Raw genomic sequence first — 22,358 nt, 5'->3', positions numbered from 1 at the left:
GGAAGACATATTTTCTTAGCGAGAGCATGGGACACAACTAAGAATAATGCTGCAAAGTGACTAACATAAGAGAAATAAATACTTGGAACTGTAAAAAATTCAAATGGAAATCTTTCTCGTGTTGCTGAAAATAACTATTACGTCTAGTTATTTTTTTTATCAACTATATACGAGCATACATTTAAATTAAATAAACTTATAATTAAAAAACTAAAAAAAACTTTCATCGTTGAATGAACTTAAAAATTAAAAAATACAATTTAAATTGAAGTTTTTTGTCAAACAGCCTTATAATGCATCACAACTCTGTACAACTAAAAGCGTAGGGTGCTGCTCTCTTCTTTCATTTTCGTAATGCCTATACCTTAAAAATTTCGTAATGACTATATCCTGAAATTAGTAATACAAAATTTAAGACAAATTATATCGAGCACCCCATTACTAATTTTAAGTTAATTATTGTTATTAAGTTTATACAGTAATTTTTGTAATGACTATCCTAACATTTTCAAAATTACTATATTATAAAATTTAGTATTGACTGTATCTAGTGTTATAAAATGTTACAAATCATTTTGTTATTACTGATAAAAAAAAACAAAGATAAATGATATCAAGCACTCCATTACTATTTTTTAAGTTCATTTTCGTAATAGTATCTAAAAATATATATAGAAAGTTTAAGAAAAATTATATCAAGCACACCATGCTTTTAGTTACAAAGAATTGTGGTGCATTATTCGGCTGTTGAACAAAAAAATAATTAAATTTTTTTAGTTCATTCAACAAAAAAAGCGTGTTTTTTTCAGTTTTTTTAATTATAAGTTTTATTTTATTATTTTTAGTCTCAATTTGTTAGTTCTAGGTAAAATGAAAACTTTTGACCATCTTTCAAGTATATGTCTACAGGCTTGAAACTCGGCAGGGATATTCTTTATATTATATACACACTAACTGAGCACGGGGTGTTCCTAAAATAAGCCTCCTATGCGGGTTACGGGAGCGTTAAAGATTTTAGGGCTTTAACACCTCCCCGGTACATTTCCCACCATAACCCGACATTTTGGATCGGAAACACTTCACATTGAAAAAGCATTTATTTATGTTTATTTTTTTTAAATGTTGGGTCTTTAACCTTCTCCCCCTCCAGGGGCACAAGCGACCCCGGGGCAAATTCTCACCATGCCCTGACCTGCATACACAAAAAGCTTGGTTATTACCCATATCTCGAAATTAGTGGGTTTTGACTCTCTGACCTCCTACTCCCCCTTAACACTAAAGTCTTAAATTATCAAAATATTGTATTGTCAGAGGTTCTTTATATGTATGTAAAATTTCAACACATTAGGACGTCGAAAAGTGGGTAAACATTGAATGCACAATTTTCTTACATAGTCCATTCATTCATACATACAGGTCAAAAATCGTAGTAAAAAGAGCGACTGCTAAAAAAAGAAAACCTCTTGTTTAAGTACCTGTCACACTTCACACTGTCAAATTTTCTTTTCAAACGATATTTGACAACAAACTTTGAGGGGTAACATCATACGAAATATGAATTTCAAATTCCGTCATCAAATAAAGTTGGGAATAACCTTTAACATGTTAAGAATACTGTCACATTATCAAAGTTTATTATTAGAGTCAGTCAGCTCAAACTAATTTTATCAAAACTTTTTTTAAAAAATTGATTATTCAACTCATTGCTAGATGGTAAAGTTAAAACATTTTAACATTAAAAACTTTTGAAATTAAAATTAAAGTAAATACTTATCGCATATTAAAATGATTTTTCCTTAATCTATAAAAGCCATGTACCTACTTACATATTATTCGCATTTTCAGCAAAATTATTTTATTGAAAACATTCATATGAAAAAAGTTTTATATCTTTACAACTTTTTTTCATCTTCACGTGTTCGAAATTTGCTGAAGGACCCGCGGAGACGGACTCTCTGTCATTTTCGTTTTCGCTGAGCAGTATTCCGATTAATGGATTTCGTCAAACATTTGACAAGTATTAGAACCCGCCCTACGCAAAATATTTTATGAAAACTAAAAGCCACCCAACTTCTCAATTGTCAAATAAACATGTATGGTGGTGTCGTTTCCGGTCTGGTCATTACCTTTAAACTTTATCTCACAGAATTCATTGGAGCTTGCTGGAAGCCAAAGTTTAAAAGCGAAACAGAATATTAAAAAAAAAAAAACTTTAATATGTATGTATTTTCTGTTATGTGATCATTAATTCTATATAATTTACTTAGAAATCAAAATAGTACAGCAATGCACTATTATACTCGTGCACATTTCGGCGGAAGGTCTTACTCTATGTTTGACGTTTAAAAGCGCGTAAGTTGATTCAATATTTCCATTTTGTTTTTAGAAACATTTTAGTTAGCTTTTTTTATGTTTTGACCTGTCGAAAGACATTTTATTTTTGACGTTTTTTGCGTTTTTAAAAATACTCCTTAATAGTTCTAAATTATCAAGTAGTAATCTGGGACATTTGTAATTACGTGGTTAAGTGGAATACGAGAGACGAAGATTAAAGTGAATAAACGTTGGAACTGATCTACTAGAGGTGTAACATAAAAACACGTTACGCACATAATGCACGGACGAAGTAACACGAGGCGACGAAGCTTGATGTGATGAGGATGGAGCACTTACGAAATGTATGATTGGAGTAGATGGGCGCACCCCGACTGTACCCCAGAGTCAACGTAAACGTCCGCCACGTCTTTCATTAGCATAAAACCCGGGTTTGATGAAGCCAGGATCTGGTCACCTTATCGCTGTGCTCTCATAAGCAGATCATATTTTGGTTTATACATATATATATATAGTTTCGTTAAAAATTGCTTTAAATATAATTTTTGTAACCACTAGCTATTTTTTTTATAAAATGCATAGTATATATTTTATTTATTTATTTTTAATACTTGTTCTCTACTTGTTTTATGTTTCAAAATTCACAGTGCCTTTTTTATTTATTGATCTTTAAAACTTGGTCTCTTTTTGTTTTGTGTTTCAGGAGCAGAGACCTATCCCCGAGCCCAAGGAGAATGGTATGAATTGCAGCATATTAGTTTAAATATGAGTTTAGTTGTGAATATGCTACAGAATGTTTCATTTATACCGACAATCTTCGGTTTTAAGTTAATCGCGAATGTAATAATAATCTCAAAATATATACACGACTTATGGTCTACACTGCTTTGCAAGGCTGGTACACGCCTTCGAAGTTGTAGCCAAACAACTAGTTTAATGCAAATAATAAATAAAGTATTTAAGATGGAACAATAAGGATCTCTATATAACGTAAATTAATTTTTTACTTTACATGGATGGTCCTTAGAAACACAGTTGCCAATAATGTCACTCGTAAAATTGCAAGGTAAAGCCTTGTACGATTTGCCTGTTTACAAATCTCTGCCTTGTAGTTAAATAAGTCATATCGTTAGCAACTGAGTATCGAAGGAGTTTCCTTGTTAAAAGTATGAAAATTTGTTTACAGATAATTTTAATTTGTGATATTGTTTAACTACTGCAAAACTTATCACTGCCATTAAATGATTTCATTGAAATAATTAGGAGTAAACAACATATAACATTTTTTTTAAGTTACAAAGGTGTCACCCACTATTATTATTTTAATAATATCATTTTATGATAGTGAAAAATCCGAGGAAGTTTTAGAACTTTGCAAACTTAAACATTATACAAACGCTTAGTATTCCTACTTTCTCTATCATTTGCAATAAACCGGTTGTTCAGTTTCAACTTCTCTTTCAAACACCCGCCAATCACAAAGCAGAAATTACTGACGTAGAACTACCATATCGCAGTCTAGTAAGAGAACGGATTGTTTGGCGAAAAATCGTTATTTGGCACGCCAAAAAAAGTATGTTCCAACCATACGCAATCTGAACAGAAGATGTTAGGTATGTGGTAGTAGCAAATCAACAAAATAATAGACTAGATCATGTACATGTGTGTTGACCCTAGCCTGGGTTTCAGAAAAATAGAATGAATGTGGTCGGACAAACTACAAGGGCGAGAAGAAGTCACCGCGAATTCCAAAATAGCTTGGAACAAATGTTTTCCCGATAAGTCATAATTTCTACATCTAATATTGGATTCAGTGTTAACTGTATTTGGAAATAACTTTACAAGGTTTTTGAACGCGTGGTTTTTCCCCTAGTCTTTATGTATAATTCCGCGGCACTTCTTCTGACGGTCGTCAAGGTGTGAGTTCTAAGTATGGGCTTCAAGTCTACCTTACCACTGAAAGAGTATAGGTACGGAATCCATTGTGATTGGCGGCCGGTTAAAGGAAAAACCGTTGCCTTATTTGGCACAGAACTACTGCGATTCGTGTGTCGACAGTGGGCATGGCCCGGAAAGAAACTTGATCAATCACGAAACACAGACCATACAGTGTTTTCACCCACAGATTGTCTAGAAATATTTTCGCGAAAAATCACCCGCCCACCACATGACTCGATAAAAGTGCCATTAAAACGAAAAACTGTAATCATTCTAGCCTGTCTTAAATCATAAACGCGAATTTTGCAGGCCCTACTTATAATTTGAAATATTTGTACATTCATTACATCTACGGACTGAAAAAATTCGTTGTTTCAGTTAAATCCAGGATATAATCCACAGTCCTCTGCATACTAGAGCAAATGTCATCTGTTGATTGGATTGTGTATTGTGAGACCTCTTTACCGGCTAGTCTCTGATTCGACACTTCTCTGGTGGAGGATTTCTCACTGGCCCACTGTACTCCTCATAACCTGTGAGCCAATAGCGCACCCAGCACAATGTTGTTCAATTCTAGCCTATCACGAAACTAATCCTGTATATAATTATGTGACTTGAGACTAGAAAAATTCGCGGATTAAATATGCCATAGGCTAAAATTTATAAATACACACACGCGTCTACTATAGGCTCACAGCTCACAGGGAATCAGGAATACTGCGGGCCAATGAGACCTCCTCAGCAAAAGAAAAGTAGCATCGAAACACAAGCTCCCTAGTTACGAAGTCTCACAGATCAGCAACCAATGGCCAAGGAACTTTTGCCAGAGTGTACAGAGCATAGGGGAGTATATCCTGTAAGTCAAAAAATTTTCCGGTCCCTAAACATGGCTTAGTTATTTTAGGGCAAATCACACAAGTTCTGCATTGCAGTATGTTTCATTGCGTGATTTTAATGCAGAGCAATTTTTTTCCCCTGATCAAAGCCAAAAAGAAGATAAATAATGCAAGGTTGGACGAAAAATATCGAAGCTTAACTAACAGGTAAAATTTCCCGAGATAACCACTATTTGTTATCATTTGTTTTATTGGCTCCTGACTGCTGACGTGATTGGCACATCTTTCAGAGAAGGTAAGTTATAGGTTTAGGGTTCTCCAGATTGACTGTAAGTCAATAACCAGAGCTTAAATTATTTCACGGATTCCTTTAGCTACCGGATATACTCAGTTAATATACGTAAATGCAGTAAAGCCACGTTGGGGTGATCATTGGTCCACAGGCATGTGATTGGATCAACACTTCTTCTTGTTCATAACTAGCTCATTGTTATAAAGGGCGCATAAAGAAAACTATAGTTAAATCATCGAATTAAATCAGATTTTTATTAGCATCAAGTCTACTTTTTTACATAATGACTCCGCAAAATCTTTGTATCTTTATCTCTAGACACAATCAGCATAAAACATTTTGCGTTTCACTTTTTTTCCTGTCGCGAAATGAATCCCCTAATTTTTTTCGGAATGTAACGCGATAGGTTAAAACCCAAATGCTTGTAACTTTGGACTTCTTTCGCAATTTGGCCTAAAACGAATGTGGAAGACTACATTCCAGTGGGAAACTTTCAGTCAAGGAAGTATCGAATCACAGGTATTACAGTTGAAAGAATTCTCAAACGAGCAGCCAATGAACAGGTGGCATTTTTCCAATGTTTGTAATATGTCTGTGGGGTCTATACTTGAGGTCATTTAACCCGCGAGTTTTTTTTCCAGTCAATACATACGCCACGTATTCCAAAGGATGGAAGGCTCCTAACCTGGGTATCGGCAAATGAGAACATTATATTAGTTTCAGTTTTTAAATAAAAGTGCGGTCTGTCTAGCATTGTTCACAAAGAATACACTTAATTACCGCGGCCAAATAGGTGTACATTACATTTGCGAAATGCCCTCAGAGGTACAAGTAGATAGGATTCATATTAAGCAGGCGCGCAGTCGGTGCAACGATTGAATCTTCCAGACAGCGCCGTACAGCAAGACTGTTCTACCCATGAATACCAAACCACAATGCGTGTAGTACTCGTTCCACACACTGTTCACGATAAGTAGAAATCCGATATTTTCGCGGATTCTTCTGACCTCAAGGTAGAATGTAAAGTCACAGGTGTTCTCAACCCATGTTTGCTTTCCCATTGTTTGATTTCTTAGCGAGAACAGTTTTATTCTTGTTAATTGGCATTACCTGATTCGCCTACTTCTCTCGTAGCTGGGCATCGTTGACTCACGGTCATAGAGGGGCGTGCCGAAGTAACTGCCGTCCAATCATGAACACGGCGTGAGAGTGTGAAAGTTTGCATTCTAACCTGCGACTTGAAGAATGCGCGAAATTTCCGGTCATGGTCATTAAATAAATAACTGAATTCATATTAGACTGCTATAAGGTATGCCCGTGCCAGTTGTTTCTTCCTTGTGATTGGTGGACGTCTGATAGAGATGCCAATTGCCTCGTTTGACCAGGCCATTTGGGACTCGTTTGCTTTCGTACAAAGTTGTTGTGATTAGTGCGCCGACGTATCGGGAAGAAACATAGCCAGTCAAAGAACACAGAAGATGCTACAGTATATAAACACACAGTTATCTCATAATCTTTTCCCGAAAAATATATGCCCCTAATGATTAGCTGGTACAGGGTTACACGAGTTTGTGCTTGTTTGGTCTATTACGTCACGATATTCAGCTGTGGAAGCCCAAACGTTTTTTGCAACACCTGTCGGAAAAATGTCGCATTGTCAAGCCTACTGCAGTGAGCATGGTTGCCAACTATGCAAACTCTTTGTTCGTGATAAAAACATTGATTCTCATCGTAAATAATTTACCGCCAGAAGTTTATCCTCACTTGTGGCTGTACGTTCTGTGGGTCAAACTTTATTATAGAGAGAAATTAATATTCGTCAGAATTATTTTGACTGCAGGTCATTGTTTTTATTTAAAAACATGAATGTAGCGTTTTAAAAAGTGAACCTTTAATCTTTGATAATTATTTTTTTGGAAGCAGGTATTACTCAATGCCGTCATAGCTTCAGTTTAAAACTTTTTTTTGGTTGTATCATGTGAACCAAATAAACTTTATTTTCGTATTAGATTGTTTAAAAAAACTGTTAAAATGGGGTCATGTGTCTCGCTCGTCCGTTATCCCGACCAAACAGAGCGCTAAAACTGTGAAATGGCGAGGGAAAAAAATCTCTGAAACGAATTACAATTTACAGGATGCTTGCGTGAGGACTAAAACAAAACTTGTTGGAGGTCATCCAACTATACATGGACTTTTTTTTCCTTTAAAAGAACGATCCATTTAGTGTAAATTAGTCGAGTGTAGCGTTTGCGGACTAGAACTTTGTTGGTTTCATTATCCTTCGTAGTCATTTTATGTGATTTGTAATCCTATTTTCTCCGTGTCGTGTCACAGCTCATATGATAACAATTATACGTAGGCTCATATTTCTGGGTGGATATCTGCGCCCCATTGGTGTACAGATGTGATTATTTTTAGAGTCGGAACTGAAGATAAATAAAATTTTCTCTTAGCCATCGCAAAAAAAAAAAAAAAAAACTGTTTTTCAAAAAGAAAAAAAATAATTTAAATAAATTGTTTATATTATATATTATTTTATGTGAATATTTTCTACCGCTAATGTTTGTAAAATATGTTATAATATTTAGAATTAACGTTAAAAAGCATATTTCAAGAATATAGCCCTATTTAATGTTTTGGCTTATGCTTTCATATATGAACTATTAACGAAAGCTATTGACGACCCACGATGTATGAATTCAGAATCAGTTTTCATGTGATTTGGAACTGACTATATTGCTATAAGCTCTATTGTGACACATATGTAAAATTACAGCATTTCGTATTAACAGGTCGGATAACAGTTTAAAAAAAATTTCATTTACATCTTTTAAATAATTTCGACAAACTGAAGTACAGGAGTCGTATTGAACAAATTTCCACAGTTACATAGAAAAACAAACATATTGGTTTCTCACAGAAGTGATTTCATAAATAAAATTTCAAAATAATCGCCACCTTTAATTTCAAGGAGTATCGATTTCTTTGGACATGACCGTCGTCAAGTATTAAGGCCAAACATTCTATTACGCAGAGTACAGCAAAACCATTTAACTCTAAATGATAAATGCGAGGCTCTTTGATGCTTCTAGTGGGTATTGACTAAGCGCCAGGCTGTGAACTGGTGCGCAGTCTTATCGTCTTGCATAGGACAAGTTAGTATTCGATCTGAGCAATGAACATAGCACTAAATGGTGGGGAAATGAAGATTAAGGTGTGATGCAAGGCGCTTGTGTGCTTTCAAAAATCTGTACTGGGAGTTTCATGTCCAAACACTATTCTTAAAACACGCGTTTTAGCCATTTTTACGCTTCTAAAAATACAGTTTAAAAACGAAATACGGAAACAGAACCACCCGTCAGCCCTCGGCGCATTCTTAAATTATTTGCGCAAAAAGACGTCACTCGGATATCGTAAGCAGTTTTCATATCACGTTGTGTTGTTGTTTCTGAAGCTCTGCACGCCGTGTGCGTGCGCGTGTAGGCGGGGCCCTTTACAACTCAGTCACGACGAAGCCTCTAGATGCGGCGACCGGCGGAAACTACTCGCTATAGTGAAAAACCTCTGTGGTTATTTGGAGCCCAGAGCGTCCCCACACGAGCGCGGAAAACTTAAATGTAGGGTAGAATTTCCACATTTCGACTAAGCGCATATTCGTCGTTGTGAACATAGCGTCCACTGGCCTCTCGTTCTAACACGGCCTCTCTCGAAAGCGATTTTAACAACCATAGAGGGAAGTTTTTTTTTGTATGTAGTGGGTGTCTGTTTTAAATACGAGATCACTGTGTTTGTCAGCTGGTTAGCATAGAAAGAAACCTTGGCTGTTAAAACGGCAATGTAAACAATTTTATAATTTTGTTTAAAAGTGCAAAAACTACTAAAAAAATATCAAATACTTCAGCAAAGAAATAGCGTTTAACTATTTTATAACAAAAACATATTTCGTTGTCCAGTTGGGAAAAGGGGTGGTGGTTCGTTTTTGTTTTGACTTTATTCACACTGCAGATATTGCATACGCCCACTCCATAGCTTATCCCCTCCACGATGACTCAGGGGTTCCCAAGCTACAGCACGCGGAGAACACGTCGTGTTTCTGTTGGAACACCATTCGTAAACAAACGCTCGTGGCATCGCTCACATTTCAAATTGTGAGGTTATGGTGTCTTAACATAATTTCATGGACATGCACCATTGCGGTTTTACACTGGATGTCACAGAAAAACCTCAATAATGGACAACAAAGATGAATACATAATCACTTGGAGAACAAAACCAAAATCAGCTTGTGATAAATATTGGCTTTTTTCTCCGAGTGTGTATGTTTCCATCTTTGTTGTCCTTTTATGGGGTTGTTATATGACATCCGGCACTAACCAGCAATGTCTAGGGGTTTTGTATTTTTCGCGAAAAAAAAAAAAAAATCTTAACCTTTAATGAACTGCAATAAGGTAAGCAACCGAACCAGTGATTTCCCTTGTAATTGGTTGCCCATTTGCAAGAGAAGCATTTGTAATATGATTTCTTGGACATATGCCATTGCAGTATTGCACTGTTTTCCATGGGGAAAAAAATCATGAATTCAAAATAAGAATTAAAAATGAAAACATAATGTCATACAGGGAACGATCCTTAAACATCTGATGTCAAACAAATAAACCCAACGATGAACCTAAAAGGGTTTTATGGACAACACGACGATGACAGCACAGACGAACACATTCAAACTTAAATATCAGACAGAACAAGAATTCTGTGGAAAGAATCCCGGCGAATTAGGCTTGTTCCCTGTGGGTTTGTGTTTTCATTTTTTAAATACTTATTTTGCATTCATGGCAAACAGTGCAATGCTACAATGACGCATGACCAAGAAATTGCATTAAATCTAAACCCCCCATTGATGAATAATTTAAAGAACGAAAGCAATTGCCTGTTGTAGGGCGGATGATGTTTTGAAATTTGCGTGCCCCGCCTACCTGGGCACGTACACTTTGCGCAGAGCTTCAGAAGGAAAAAACAAACGTTATAAAGAAAAATTGCTGAAAATTTCCGAGTGGTGTCTGTTTATGAAAAACATTTGAGAATCCGCAGAGGTTCTGTTTCCGATGTTTTTAAACTGTAATTTCAGTACTAGTGAAAAGAGGCTGAAACGCGTCTTTTCAGAACAATCGGGGCATAGAACTCCCTTGTAAGCCATGTGATGTCATGCAGGGGCGCAACAACTAAATTTCCAAGGGGGGGGGGGGGGGGGGGCAATATACCTTTTTTTTTAAAAGAATCATCGATCCCCCCCTATTGAGGCGGGGGGGTCCGGGGCTCCTCCCCACGGGAAAATTTGTATTCCAAGGTGGAAAATGGTGCTATTTAAGCAGTTTTACTATCTACAAATTGATTACACAGCACTTTCTTTGCCCCCATTTGCCCCCACTTCGAGGTTTCAGAGAAGGGGGGCAAAATACCCTTGCCCCCCCCCCCCTGTTGTTGCGCCCCTGATGTCATGGACACCGCTCAGATCTCGCACGACGAGAAGTCTGCGCGCTGGAAGCACCGGCACAGACACGTCCCCCCTGGGAGACGCTTCACTGCCCCGTGGTTGTTTCGCCTCGTGACGGAGCTCTCTGCTCTCTGCTCTCTGCGCAGAGGTGCTGCTGCAGATGGCCTGCGTGGGCATCTGCGGCTCGGACGTGCACTACCTGGTGAAGGGCCGCTGCGCCGACTTCGTCGTGAAGGAGCCCATGATCATGGGCCACGAGGCGAGCGGCATCGTCGCCAAGCTCGGCAAGAACGTCAAGAACCTCAAAGTCGGTGAGTGCGGCGCAGGATAACTAATACCGGACAGCTCTGTACCAACAGCACGGGGGAGAGTGGGAAAAAGTGTGACTACTAAATATTTTATGGTCTAATTGTATATTATATTATTTGGTGTCAAACATGATACATTTCCTTTTTAAGGGCGTTGAGGCACCGAGGGGTTAATTTTTCCGCATAAATCTGCACAACAATAAAAAAGAGGCTTTTCTAACAAAAAAGAAAGTTATTTTCGTTGTCATGATGTTGGTAACACATGTATTAAACCGATATATTATCCGTACCGGGCGTACCCATCGGACTGACGTAACAACGACCCTGTAGCTGTTCGGTATTAGTCTCTAGTGTATTTGATACAGATGTTGGTTTCCCGAAAAAAAAAAAAAAGTACTTATTTGGGAATTTTTTTTCAAGGAGTTTTATTTTAAAAGAAAAACACAATTGAAATTTATGAACTATTAGTAGTATATAATAGGGGTTCCGAGCGCAGGTATCAGGTAGTGGATTGAAGATTGTCGACCGCCATCTTGGATTTGTGACGTCACGGCGGCAAAAATTCCTCAAAATTCCTCAAAAATGACTCAAAATGACTCAAAATTTCCCGTTTTAAGAAAAAAATTCCCGTTTTCGAGGGAAAAATTCCCGTTTCGAGGGAAAATTTCCCGATTTAGTCCTTAAAAATCCCAACGGCTAGAAATGTCCTGATAGAGGCTTAAGCATCCTTAACTCAAGCCTCAGTTAAGCCTCTATCAGGATGTGACCTTGACCTTTGACCTTGACCCCGACGGCCATATTGGATCCACCATCTTGGATGACGTCATTTCGTTTTCTCGAACATTCCGGCATTGTGTTATCGGCCATTTTGAATTTGACGTCACTGTTGCAATTTCCGTTACGGTCGCCATCTTTAAATTTATTATCCGATTTTAATGAAAAAAAATTTAAAAATTATAAAAAAATTAAATAATACAATTTTTAATAAAATATTTAAAAAACAAACATTTACAACACGGAGCTCGGAGTCCTCGGTTCGAACCCGACGAATGCAAAAAAATAAAAATGACGACCGATCCTTCCCTCGTGGTGGGTGCTGGCAGACTGACTCCCACCACTTTTTATCATCATCTAGTATGACGTCATGGCCGCCATCTTGTCTTCGATGCTGGAAGCCATCATCATTGTATCGTCGGCTAGAGTGCGCCGATGACATGTTAGTTTAATTCGTATCCTCTAGAGTGCAGTAATAATTTATTACTGTGACACCCGCCATCTTGTCATTTGGCCGCCATCTTGAAAATCCGTAATTATTTAGCTAGAAATTTGTGAAAAGTTCCAAAATTCATTAAATAAATCACTCATTAACTTACATATCGATTCGATCCGCTCCAGACCTTGGTTCGATCCTCTATCGATGCAATAATGTTTAATTTTATGAAGAAAAAAAATAATTCCAATAAACCATGTTCAACATTCGTAAAGAGACTTTAAATCATCTACTACCATCATCCTATAAGACATCAAGACCACCATATTGGAAATTCGTAATTGTAATGCTAGAGATTCGGGAAAAAGTTAAAAATTCATTAAATAAATTTGTAATCCATATAATGATTGATTGGATCGACTAATGTCCTTGGTTCGATCCCTGGCCGATACAAAACAACTTTAATATTTTTAAAAAAGTACCACTAAAGTGGCAGGTTTGAGAAAATAAAATACACCACAAGTTCCTATAAAAAAACTTTTATTACATACATACTACACTACTACAAGTACAAAAAAATACACAGACAAATTACTAAAGCCTTTTGGATTCCTCGATTCAAACAGTCTTCTTATTGTACGGACTAAGCCTTTTACATGACTTTAAATGTCTATCCGATCCGGTCATCACCGCAGCCAGAGACGGACTGAAGTTCATATCACTTATATAGTCTCATTAGCCGGTACAACACATGAGTCAAATCAATAACCATGTTCATTATAGGTCTCGGAGCATTTTTTATAATGACGATGTAAGCTATCGAGACGTGAAATTAGTTTATTGCACTTATTGCACTGAAATTGTATTCTTTGAACATTATTAGAACAACTGAATCTTTCATGTCTGCGAGCATTTGAGGTGATAGTAAATGATGCACCACAGTATTTGCACTGATGCGAAGTACGCTCTTCATTAATTGAAGTATTCAATGCTGATCAAACTTCAGCTGATGGTGGAACAGCACATATCGAAGTCTCCTTTAGTGTTGTCAGAGGCGTTGCCAACGGGATCTGCTCCAACATCGTCGGCGCTGACGTCATGGTTCCCGTAGTCGATTCTACATCCTCCATCGAGTTCGACGTTAAAGTCGGTAAAGATGCCATCGAAGTCTCAGGAACAGGCAATTACACGACTTATGCACCAGAAGAAACAAACTAGGTGATCCTTACACCGACGACGTCAGTAACAAACTGAGCGTCCTGTTGTCTAGGACTCGCTTATATACATGCACCGTATGGAATAAAACGCTAGTCAAATCAAGAACCATTTACAATAATACTAGAGTCAAAACAACATTAAAATAGAAGGACCATCAACGAAAAGGCAGCACATTTGGAAGCACCGACAACGAAACGGCAGCACATTTGGAAGCACCGACAACGAAAAGACAGCACATTTGGAAGCACCGACAACGAAAAGGCAGCACATTTGGAAGCACCGAAAACGAAACGGCAGCACATTTGGAAGCACCGACAACGAAAAGGCAGCACATTTGGAAGCACCGACAACGAAAAGGCAGCACATTTGGAAGCACCGACAACGAAAAGGCAGCATATTTGGAAGCACCGACAACGAAACGGCAGCACATTTGGAAGCACCGACAACGAAAAGGCAGCACATTTGGAAGCACCGACAACGAAAAGGCAGCACATTTGGAAGCACCGACAACGAAAAGGCAGCACATTTGGAAGCACCGACAACGAAAAGGCAGCACATTTGGAAGCACCGACAACGAAACGACAGCACATTTGGAAGCACCGGCAACGAAACGGCAGCACATTTGGAAGCACCGACAACGAAAAGGCAGCACATTTGGAAGCACCGACAACGAAAAGACAGCACATTTGGAAGCACCGACAACGAAAAGGCAGCACATTTGGAAGCACCGACAACGAAAAGGCAGCACATTTGGAAGCACCGACAACGAAATGGCAGCACATTTGGAAGCACCGACAACGAAAAGGCAGCACATTTGGAAGCACCGACAACGAAACGGCAGCACATTTGGAAGCACCGACAACGAAAAGGCAGCACATTTGGAAGCACCGACAACGAAACGGCAGCACATTTGGAAGCACCGACAACGAAACGGCAGCACATTTGGAAGCACCGACAACGAAACGGCAGCACATTTGGAAGCACCGACAACGAAACGGCAGCACATTTGGAAGCACCGACAACGAAACGGCAGCACATTTGGAAGCACCGACAACGAAACGGCAGCACATTTGGAAGCACCGACAACGAAAAGGCAGCACATTTGGAAGCACCGACAACGAAAAGGCAGCACATTTGGAAGCACCGACAACGAAAAGGCAGCACATTTGGAAGCACCGACAACGAAAAGGCAGCACATTTGGAAGCACCGACAACGAAACGGCAGCACATTTGGAAGCACCGGCAACGAAAAGGCAGCACATTTGGAAGCACCGACAACGAAAAGGCAGCGCATTTGGTAGCACCGACAACGAAAAGGCAGCACCATCATCAAAAAGGCCGCACATTTGTCATTGGCTCCAATATTCATTGGCTCCAATATTCATTGGCTCCATTATTCATTGATTCCATCAGTCTATTGATTCCATCAGTCTAGTGACTCCATCTGTCATTGGCTCCTACAGTCATTGGCTCCTACAGTCATTGGCTCCAACAACTGTCTTTTGTCTCACCAACTCCAAATATATATTTGGCTAGAATTCTACGAGTCTAAGAGACTATGAGACCACATGGCTACGAGTCTAAAATGATCTAGCTGGTTACGAGTTATACATGGCTTGCGAGACTACAGAGCTACGAAGTTTCTAGTACACAGGTTTACATGACTGCGAGGATACAGGACTACAAGTCTGCAAGAGTACTTGACTACGAAGGTACTCGTCTACATGACTCCAGTTACCGCATCTGTCTTCGACGGAATTTTCTCTTTTGCTCCAACTGCTCCATCAGCATTATGTTATAAGATTACAAGGCCTCTTGCTTACGTAGCTTCAAGTCTACAAGCCTCCAATGCATCATGACTGCGAGACTACGATCAATGAGGTTACGAGTCTACGCGATTGCGAGTCTTCTAGGTTACATGATCGCGAGGCTATAGGACTACGAAGCTTCTAGAACGCATGGTTACGAGACTGCGAGGCTACAATTCTACGAGGTCCCAAGACATCCAGGCTACGCGACTACGAGCCATGAAGTTACGAGACTACGTGACTACGAATCTTCAAGTTTACGAGACTGCGAGGCTACAGAGCTACGAAGCCTCTAGTACACAGGTTTACGTGACTGCGAGGATACAGGACTACGCGACTTCGAGCCATAAGGTTACGAGATTACGTGACTACGAATCTTCATGTTTACGAGACTGCGAGGCTACAGAGCTACGAAGCCTCTAGAAAACGAGTTTACGTGACTGCGTGGATACAGGAATACAAGTCTGCATGAGTTCTTGACTACGAAGCTACTCGTCTACAAGGCTCCAATTGACACATCTGTCTTCGATGGAATTTTCTCTTTTGCTACATCTACACCATCAGCATTATGTTATAAGATTACAAAGCTACTTGCTTACGTAGCTTCAAGTCTACGAGGCTCCAATACATCATGACTACGAGACTACGAGCCATGAGGTTACGAGACTATGCGATTGCAAGTCTTCAAGGTTACGTCATCGCGAGGCTATAGGACTACGAAGCTTCCAGAACGCATGGTTACGAGAATGCATGACTAATTTGCCGCATGGCTACGAAACTTTATGTCTCTAACTGACTACAATAGCACTATTCAGTGGTGAGAGTTAATTTATTTCATGCAAAGATACTTGCTGCAAGCAGTTCCACTTTTCAACATCAGATGACGTCACGTTTTGCTTGCAGGTAAAATAATATTTATTTTATGCGGGATGCGGGTTGTTCACTATCGATCGCATAAGAAGAATGGCATAGATAGTCTTCAAGGAGAAGGAAGTTCGTCCTTCCTGCTAGTGCTTCTCAGATTTCTCACGGTCCGCCATCTTGGATTGTGACGTCACGGCTGCCATCTTAGATGGGTGTGACTTTGACCTTTGACCGAAACCGCAGGAATGATCGCAAGCACACGGATTAACCATCAAAATATATATAAGAATTATCAGGAGCACACGGAGAAAACCATCATAATATTGGCAAGAATAATCAGGAGCACACGGAGAAAAACGACACATGTTTTCTTTGATATCATAAAATTACAGAAAAAAAAATTAGAAATAAAAAAAATTAATAAAAAAATTTAAAATAAAAACAAAAAATACATAAATAGATTCTGGCTTGTACTAGAACTCTATCTTTGCTCAGCAATGATAAGTTTACAAGCTAGCAGAATCTATTTATGTATTTTTTGTTTTTATTTTAAATTTTTTTATTAATTTTTTTTATTTCTAAATATTTTTTTTCTGTAATTTTATGATATCAAAGAAAACATGTGTCGTTTTTCTCCGTGTGCTCCTGATTATTCTTGCCAATATTATGATGGTTTTCTCCGTGTGCTCCTGATAATTCTTATATATATTTTGATGGTTAATCCGTGTGCTTGCGATCATTCCTGCGGTTTCGGTCAAAGGTCAAAGTCACACCCATCTAAGATGGCAGCCGTGACGTCACAATCCAAGATGGCGGACCGTGAGAAATCTGAGAAGCACTAGCAGGAAGGACGAACTTCCTTCTCCTTGAAGACTATCGATGCCATTCTTCTTATGCGATCGATAGTGAACAACCCGCATCCCGCATAAAATAAATATTATTTTACCTGCAAGCAAAACGTGACGTTATCTGATGTTGAAAAGTGGAACTGCTTGCAGCAAGTACCTTTGCATGAAATAAATTACTCTCACCACTGAATAGTGCTATTGTAGTCAGTTAGAGACATAAAGTTTCGTAGCCATGCGGCAAATTAGTCATGCATTCTCGTAACCATGCGTTCTGGAAGCTTCGTAGTCCTATAGCCTCGCGATGACGTAACCTTGAAGACTTGTAATCGCATAGTCTCGTAACCTCATGGCTCGTAGTCTCGTAGTCATGATGTATTGGAGCCTCGTAGACTTGAAGCTACGTAAGCAAGTAGCTTTGTAATCTTATAACATAATGCTGATGGTGTAGATGTAGCAAAAGAGAAAATTCCATCGAAGACAGATGTGTCAATTGGAGCCTTGTAGACGAGTAGCTTCGTAGTCAAGAACTCATGCAGACTTGTATTCCTGTATCCACGCAGTCACGTAAACTCGTTTTCTAGAGGCTTCGTAGCTCTGTAGCCTCGCAGTCTCGTAAACATGAAGATTCGTAGTCACGTAATCTCGTAACCTTATGGCTCGAAGTCGCGTAGTTCTGTATCCTCGCAGTCACGTAAACCTGTGTACTAGAGGCTTCGTAGCTCTGTAGCCTCGCAGTCTCGTAAACTTGAAGATTCGTAGTCACGTAGTCTCGTAACCTCATGGCTCGTAGTCGCGTAGCCTGGATGTCTTGGGACCTCGTAGAATTGTAGCCTCGCAGTCTCGTAACCATGCGTTCTAGAAGCTTCGTAGTCCTATAGCCTCGCGATCATGTAACCTAGAAGACTCGCAATCGCGTAGACTCGTAACCTCATTGATCGTAGTCTCGCAGTCATGATGCATTGGAGGCTTGTAGACTTGAAGCTACGTAAGCAAGAGGCCTTGTAATCTTATAACATAATGCTGATGGAGCAGTTGGAGCAAAAGAGAAAATTCCGTCGAAGACAGATGCGGTAACTGGAGTCATGTAGACGAGTACCTTCGTAGTCAAGTACTCTTGCAGACTTGTAGTCCTGTATCCTCGCAGTCATGTAAACCTGTGTACTAGAAACTTCGTAGCTCTGTAGCCTCGCAAGCCATGTATAACTCGTAACCAGCTAGATCATTTTAGACTCGTAGCCATGTGGTCTCATAGTCTCTTAGACTCGTAGAATTCTAGCCATATATATATATTTGGAGTTGGTGAGACAAAAGACAGTTGTTGGAGCCAATGACTGTAGGAGCCAATGACTGTAGGAGCCAATGACAGATGGAGTCACTAGACTGATGGAATCAATAGACTGATGGAATCAATGAATAATGGAGCCAATGAATATTGGAGCCAATGAATATTGGAGCCAATGACAAATGTGCGGCCTTTTTGATGATGGTGCTGCCTTTTCGTTGTCGGTGCTTCCAAATGTGCTGCCTTTTCGTTGTCGGTGCTTCCAAATGTGCTGCCTTTTCGTTGTCGGTGCTTCCAAATGTGCTGCCGTTTCGTTGTCGGTGCTTCCAAATGTGCTGCCGTTTCGTTGTCGGTGCTTCCAAATGTGCTGCCGTTTCGTTGTCGGTGCTTCCAAATGTGCTGCCGTTTCGTTGTCGGTGCTTCCAAATGTGCTGCCGTTTCGTTGTCGGTGCTTCCAAATGTGCTGCCGTTTCGTTGTCGGTGCTTCCAAATGTGCTACCTTTTCGTTGTCGGTGCTTCCAAATGTGCTGCCGTTTCGTTGTCGGTGCTTCCAAATGTGCTGCCTTTTCGTTGTCGGTGCTTCCAAATGTGCTGCCATTTCGTTGTCGATGCTTCCAAATGTGCTGCCTTTTCGTTGTCGGTGCTTCCAAATGTGCTGCCTTTTCGTTGACGGTGCTTCCAAATGTGCTGTCTTTTCGTTGTCGGTGCTTCCAAATGTGCTGCCTTTTCGTTGTCGGTGCTTCCAAATGTGCTGCCGTTTCGTTGCCGGTGCTTCCAAATGTGCTGTCGTTTTGTTGTCGGTGCTTCCAAATGTGCTGCCTTTTCGTTGTCGGTGCTTCCAAATGTGCTGCCTTTTCGTTGTCGGTGCTTCCAAATGTGCTGCCTTTTCGTTGTCGGTGCTTCCAAATGTGCTGCCTTTTCGTTGTCGGTGCTTCCAAATGTGCTGCCGTTTCGTTGTCGGTGCTTCCAAATATGCTGCCTTTTCGTTGTCGGTGCTTCCAAATGTGCTGCCTTTTCGTTGTCGGTGCTTCCAAATGTGCTGCCTTTTCGTTGTCGGTGCTTCCAAATGTGCTGCCGTTTCGTTTTCGGTGCTTCCAAATGTGCTGCCTTTTCGTTGTCTGTGCTTCCAAATGTGCTGTCTTTTCGTTGTCGGTGCTTCCAAATGTGCTGCCGTTTCGTTGTCGGTGCTTCCAAATGTGCTGCCTTTTCGTTGATGGTCCTTCTATTTTAATGTTGTTTTGACTCTAGTATTATTGTAAATGGTTCTTGATTTGACTAGCGTTTTATTCCATACGGTGCATGTATATAAGCGAGTCCTAGACAACAGGACACTCAGTTTGTTACTGACGTCGTCGGTGTAAGGATCACCTAGTTTGTTTTTTCTGGTGCATAAGTCGTGTAATTGCCTGTTCTTGAGACTTCGATGGCATCTTTACCGACTTTAACGTCGAACTCGATGGAGGATGTAGAATCGACTACGGGAACCATGACGTCAGCGCCGACGATGTTGGAGCAGATCCCGTTGGCAACGCCTCTGACAACACTAAAGGAGACTTCGATATGTGCTGTTCCACCATCAGCTGAAGTTTGATCAGCATTGAATACTTCAATTAATGAAGAGCGTACTTCGCATCAGTGCAAATACTGTGGTGCATCATTTACTATCACCTCAAATGCTCGCAGACATGAAAGATGCGGTTGTTCTAATAATGTTCAAAGAATACAATTTCAGTGCAATAAGTGCAATAAACTAATTTCACGTCTCGATAGCTTACATCGTCATTATAAAAAATGCTCCGAGACCTATAATGAACATGGTTATTGATTTGACTCATGTGTTGTACCGGCTAATGAGACTATATAACTGATATGAACTTCAGTCCGTCTCTGGCTGCGGTGATGACCGGATCGGATAGACATTTAAAGTCATGTAAAAGGCTTAGTCCGTACAATAAGAACACTGTTTGAATCGAGGAATCCAAAAGGCTTTAGTAATTTGTCTGTGTATTTTTTTGTACTTGTAGTAGTGTAGTATGTATGTAATAAAAGTTTTTTTATAGGAAATTGTGGTGTATTTTATTTTCTCAAACCTGCCACTTTAGTGGTACTTTTTTTAAAATATTAAAGTTGTTTTGTATCGGCCAGGGATCGAACCAAGGACATTAGTTGATCCAATCAATCATTATATGGATTACAAATTTATTTAATGAATTTTTAACTTTTTCCCGAATCTCTAGCATTACAATTACGAATTTCCAATATGGTGGTCTTGATGTCTTATAGGATGATGGTAGTAGATGATTTAAAGTCTCTTTACGAATGTTGAACATGGTTTATTGGAATTATTTTTTTTTTCTTCATAAAATTAAACATTATTGCATCGATAGAGGATCGAACCAAGGTCTGGAGCGGATCGAATCGATATGTAAGTTAATGAGTGATTTATTTAATGAATTTTGGAACTTTTCACAAATTTCTAGCTAAATAATTACGGATTTTCAAGATGGCGGCCAAATGACAAGATGGCGGGTGTCACAGTAATAAATTATTACTGCACTCTAGAGGATACGAATTAAACTAACATGTCATCGGCGCACTCTAGCCGACGATACAATGATGATGGCTTCCAGCATCGAAGACAAGATGGCGGCCATGACGTCATACTAGATGATGATAAAAAGTGGTGGGAGTCAGTCTGCCAGCACCCACCACGAGGGAAGGATCGGTCGTCATTTTTATTTTTTTGCATTCGTCGGGTTCGAACCGAGGACTCCGAGCTCCGTGTTGTAAATGTTTGTTTTTTAAATATTTTATTAAAAATTGTATTATTTAATTTTTTTTATAATTTTTAAATTTTTTTTCATTAAAATCGGATAATAAATTTAAAGATGGCGACCGTAACGGAAATTGCAACGGTGACGTCAAATTCAAAATGGCCGATAACACAATGCCGGAATGTTCGAGAAAACGAAATGACGTCATCCAAGATGGTGGATCCAAGATGGCCGTCGGGGTCAAGGTCAAAGGTCAAGGTCACATCCTGATAGAGGCTTAACTGAGGCTTGAGTTAAGGATGCTTAAGCCTCTATCAGGACATTTCTAGCCGTTGGGATTTTTAAGGACTAAATCGGGAAATTTTCCCTCGAAACGGGAATTTTTCCCTCGAAAACGGGAAATTTTTTCTTAAAACGGGAAATTTTGAGTCATTTTGAGTCATTTTTGAGGAATTTTGAGGAATTTTTGCCGCCGTGACGTCACAAATCCAAGATGGCGGTCCACAATCTTTAATCCACTACCTGATACCTGCGCTCGGAACCCCTATTATATACTACTACTATTTAATACAAACACAGCCAAACAACAAAATAATTCAGCTACCATCGATCGTAGAACACTTTTTTTTTTTTACATAATTTTTGTTAATTTCTATAGAGTCGAGCCACCGATAGTCGAATAAACCGCGAAATAAAAAGATTATCTGATTACTAGTGACATATAGAGCTCATGGTTTTTTTTTCATGACGCTTCTAATTGGCGCATATTGTTCGTGGCATCAGACAGACAAAACTCCGCGTAACTGCATCAACACCACCTGGCGTCACAGGTAATGTTTTTAATCGTAATGTAGTAATTACGTATGTAATGTTTTATAAACCACAGGTTAATTTTTATATTCGCAGATAAAAAAATATCTATCCAAGAAATATCTCGCAATACAAAAAGAAAGATATTGTAACTTCGTACAACACATGGCTAGTATTTTTTTTTTTGCGCACGTGTGAATTACGTTTTTCAAGATAACACTGAATATCATTTTCTACAATTGGCGCATAATTTTATATTTTAATTGTTGTTTCATTTAAACATAGTAATTTTGAACCGTTTGAAAGATAATAAAATATTTAGTATTCAGGCAACGGTTTACAAAT

General features: G+C 39.2%; 1 protein-coding gene across 1 annotated transcript in view; it reads left to right on the top strand.

The window, feature by feature from the left end:
* The window catches only part of LOC134546300 (sorbitol dehydrogenase-like), a 69,560-nt gene that overhangs the window by 25,558 nt on the left and 21,644 nt on the right, over positions 1–22,358 (top strand). Inside the window, exons 3-4 of the mRNA XM_063389022.1 lie at positions 3,038–3,071; positions 11,038–11,202. Of these exons, the coding sequence (XP_063245092.1) occupies positions 3,038–3,071; positions 11,038–11,202 (199 nt within the window). The remainder of the gene's footprint in view (positions 1–3,037; positions 3,072–11,037; positions 11,203–22,358) is intronic.

The sequence above is a fragment of the Bacillus rossius genome, chromosome 1 (genome assembly GCF_032445375.1).
Source record: "Bacillus rossius redtenbacheri isolate Brsri chromosome 1, Brsri_v3, whole genome shotgun sequence".
NCBI classification, from domain to species: Eukaryota; Metazoa; Arthropoda; class Insecta; order Phasmatodea; family Bacillidae; genus Bacillus; species Bacillus rossius.
Note: the sequence above shows the minus strand (reverse complement) of the source record. Positions and strands in the feature narration are given on the sequence as shown.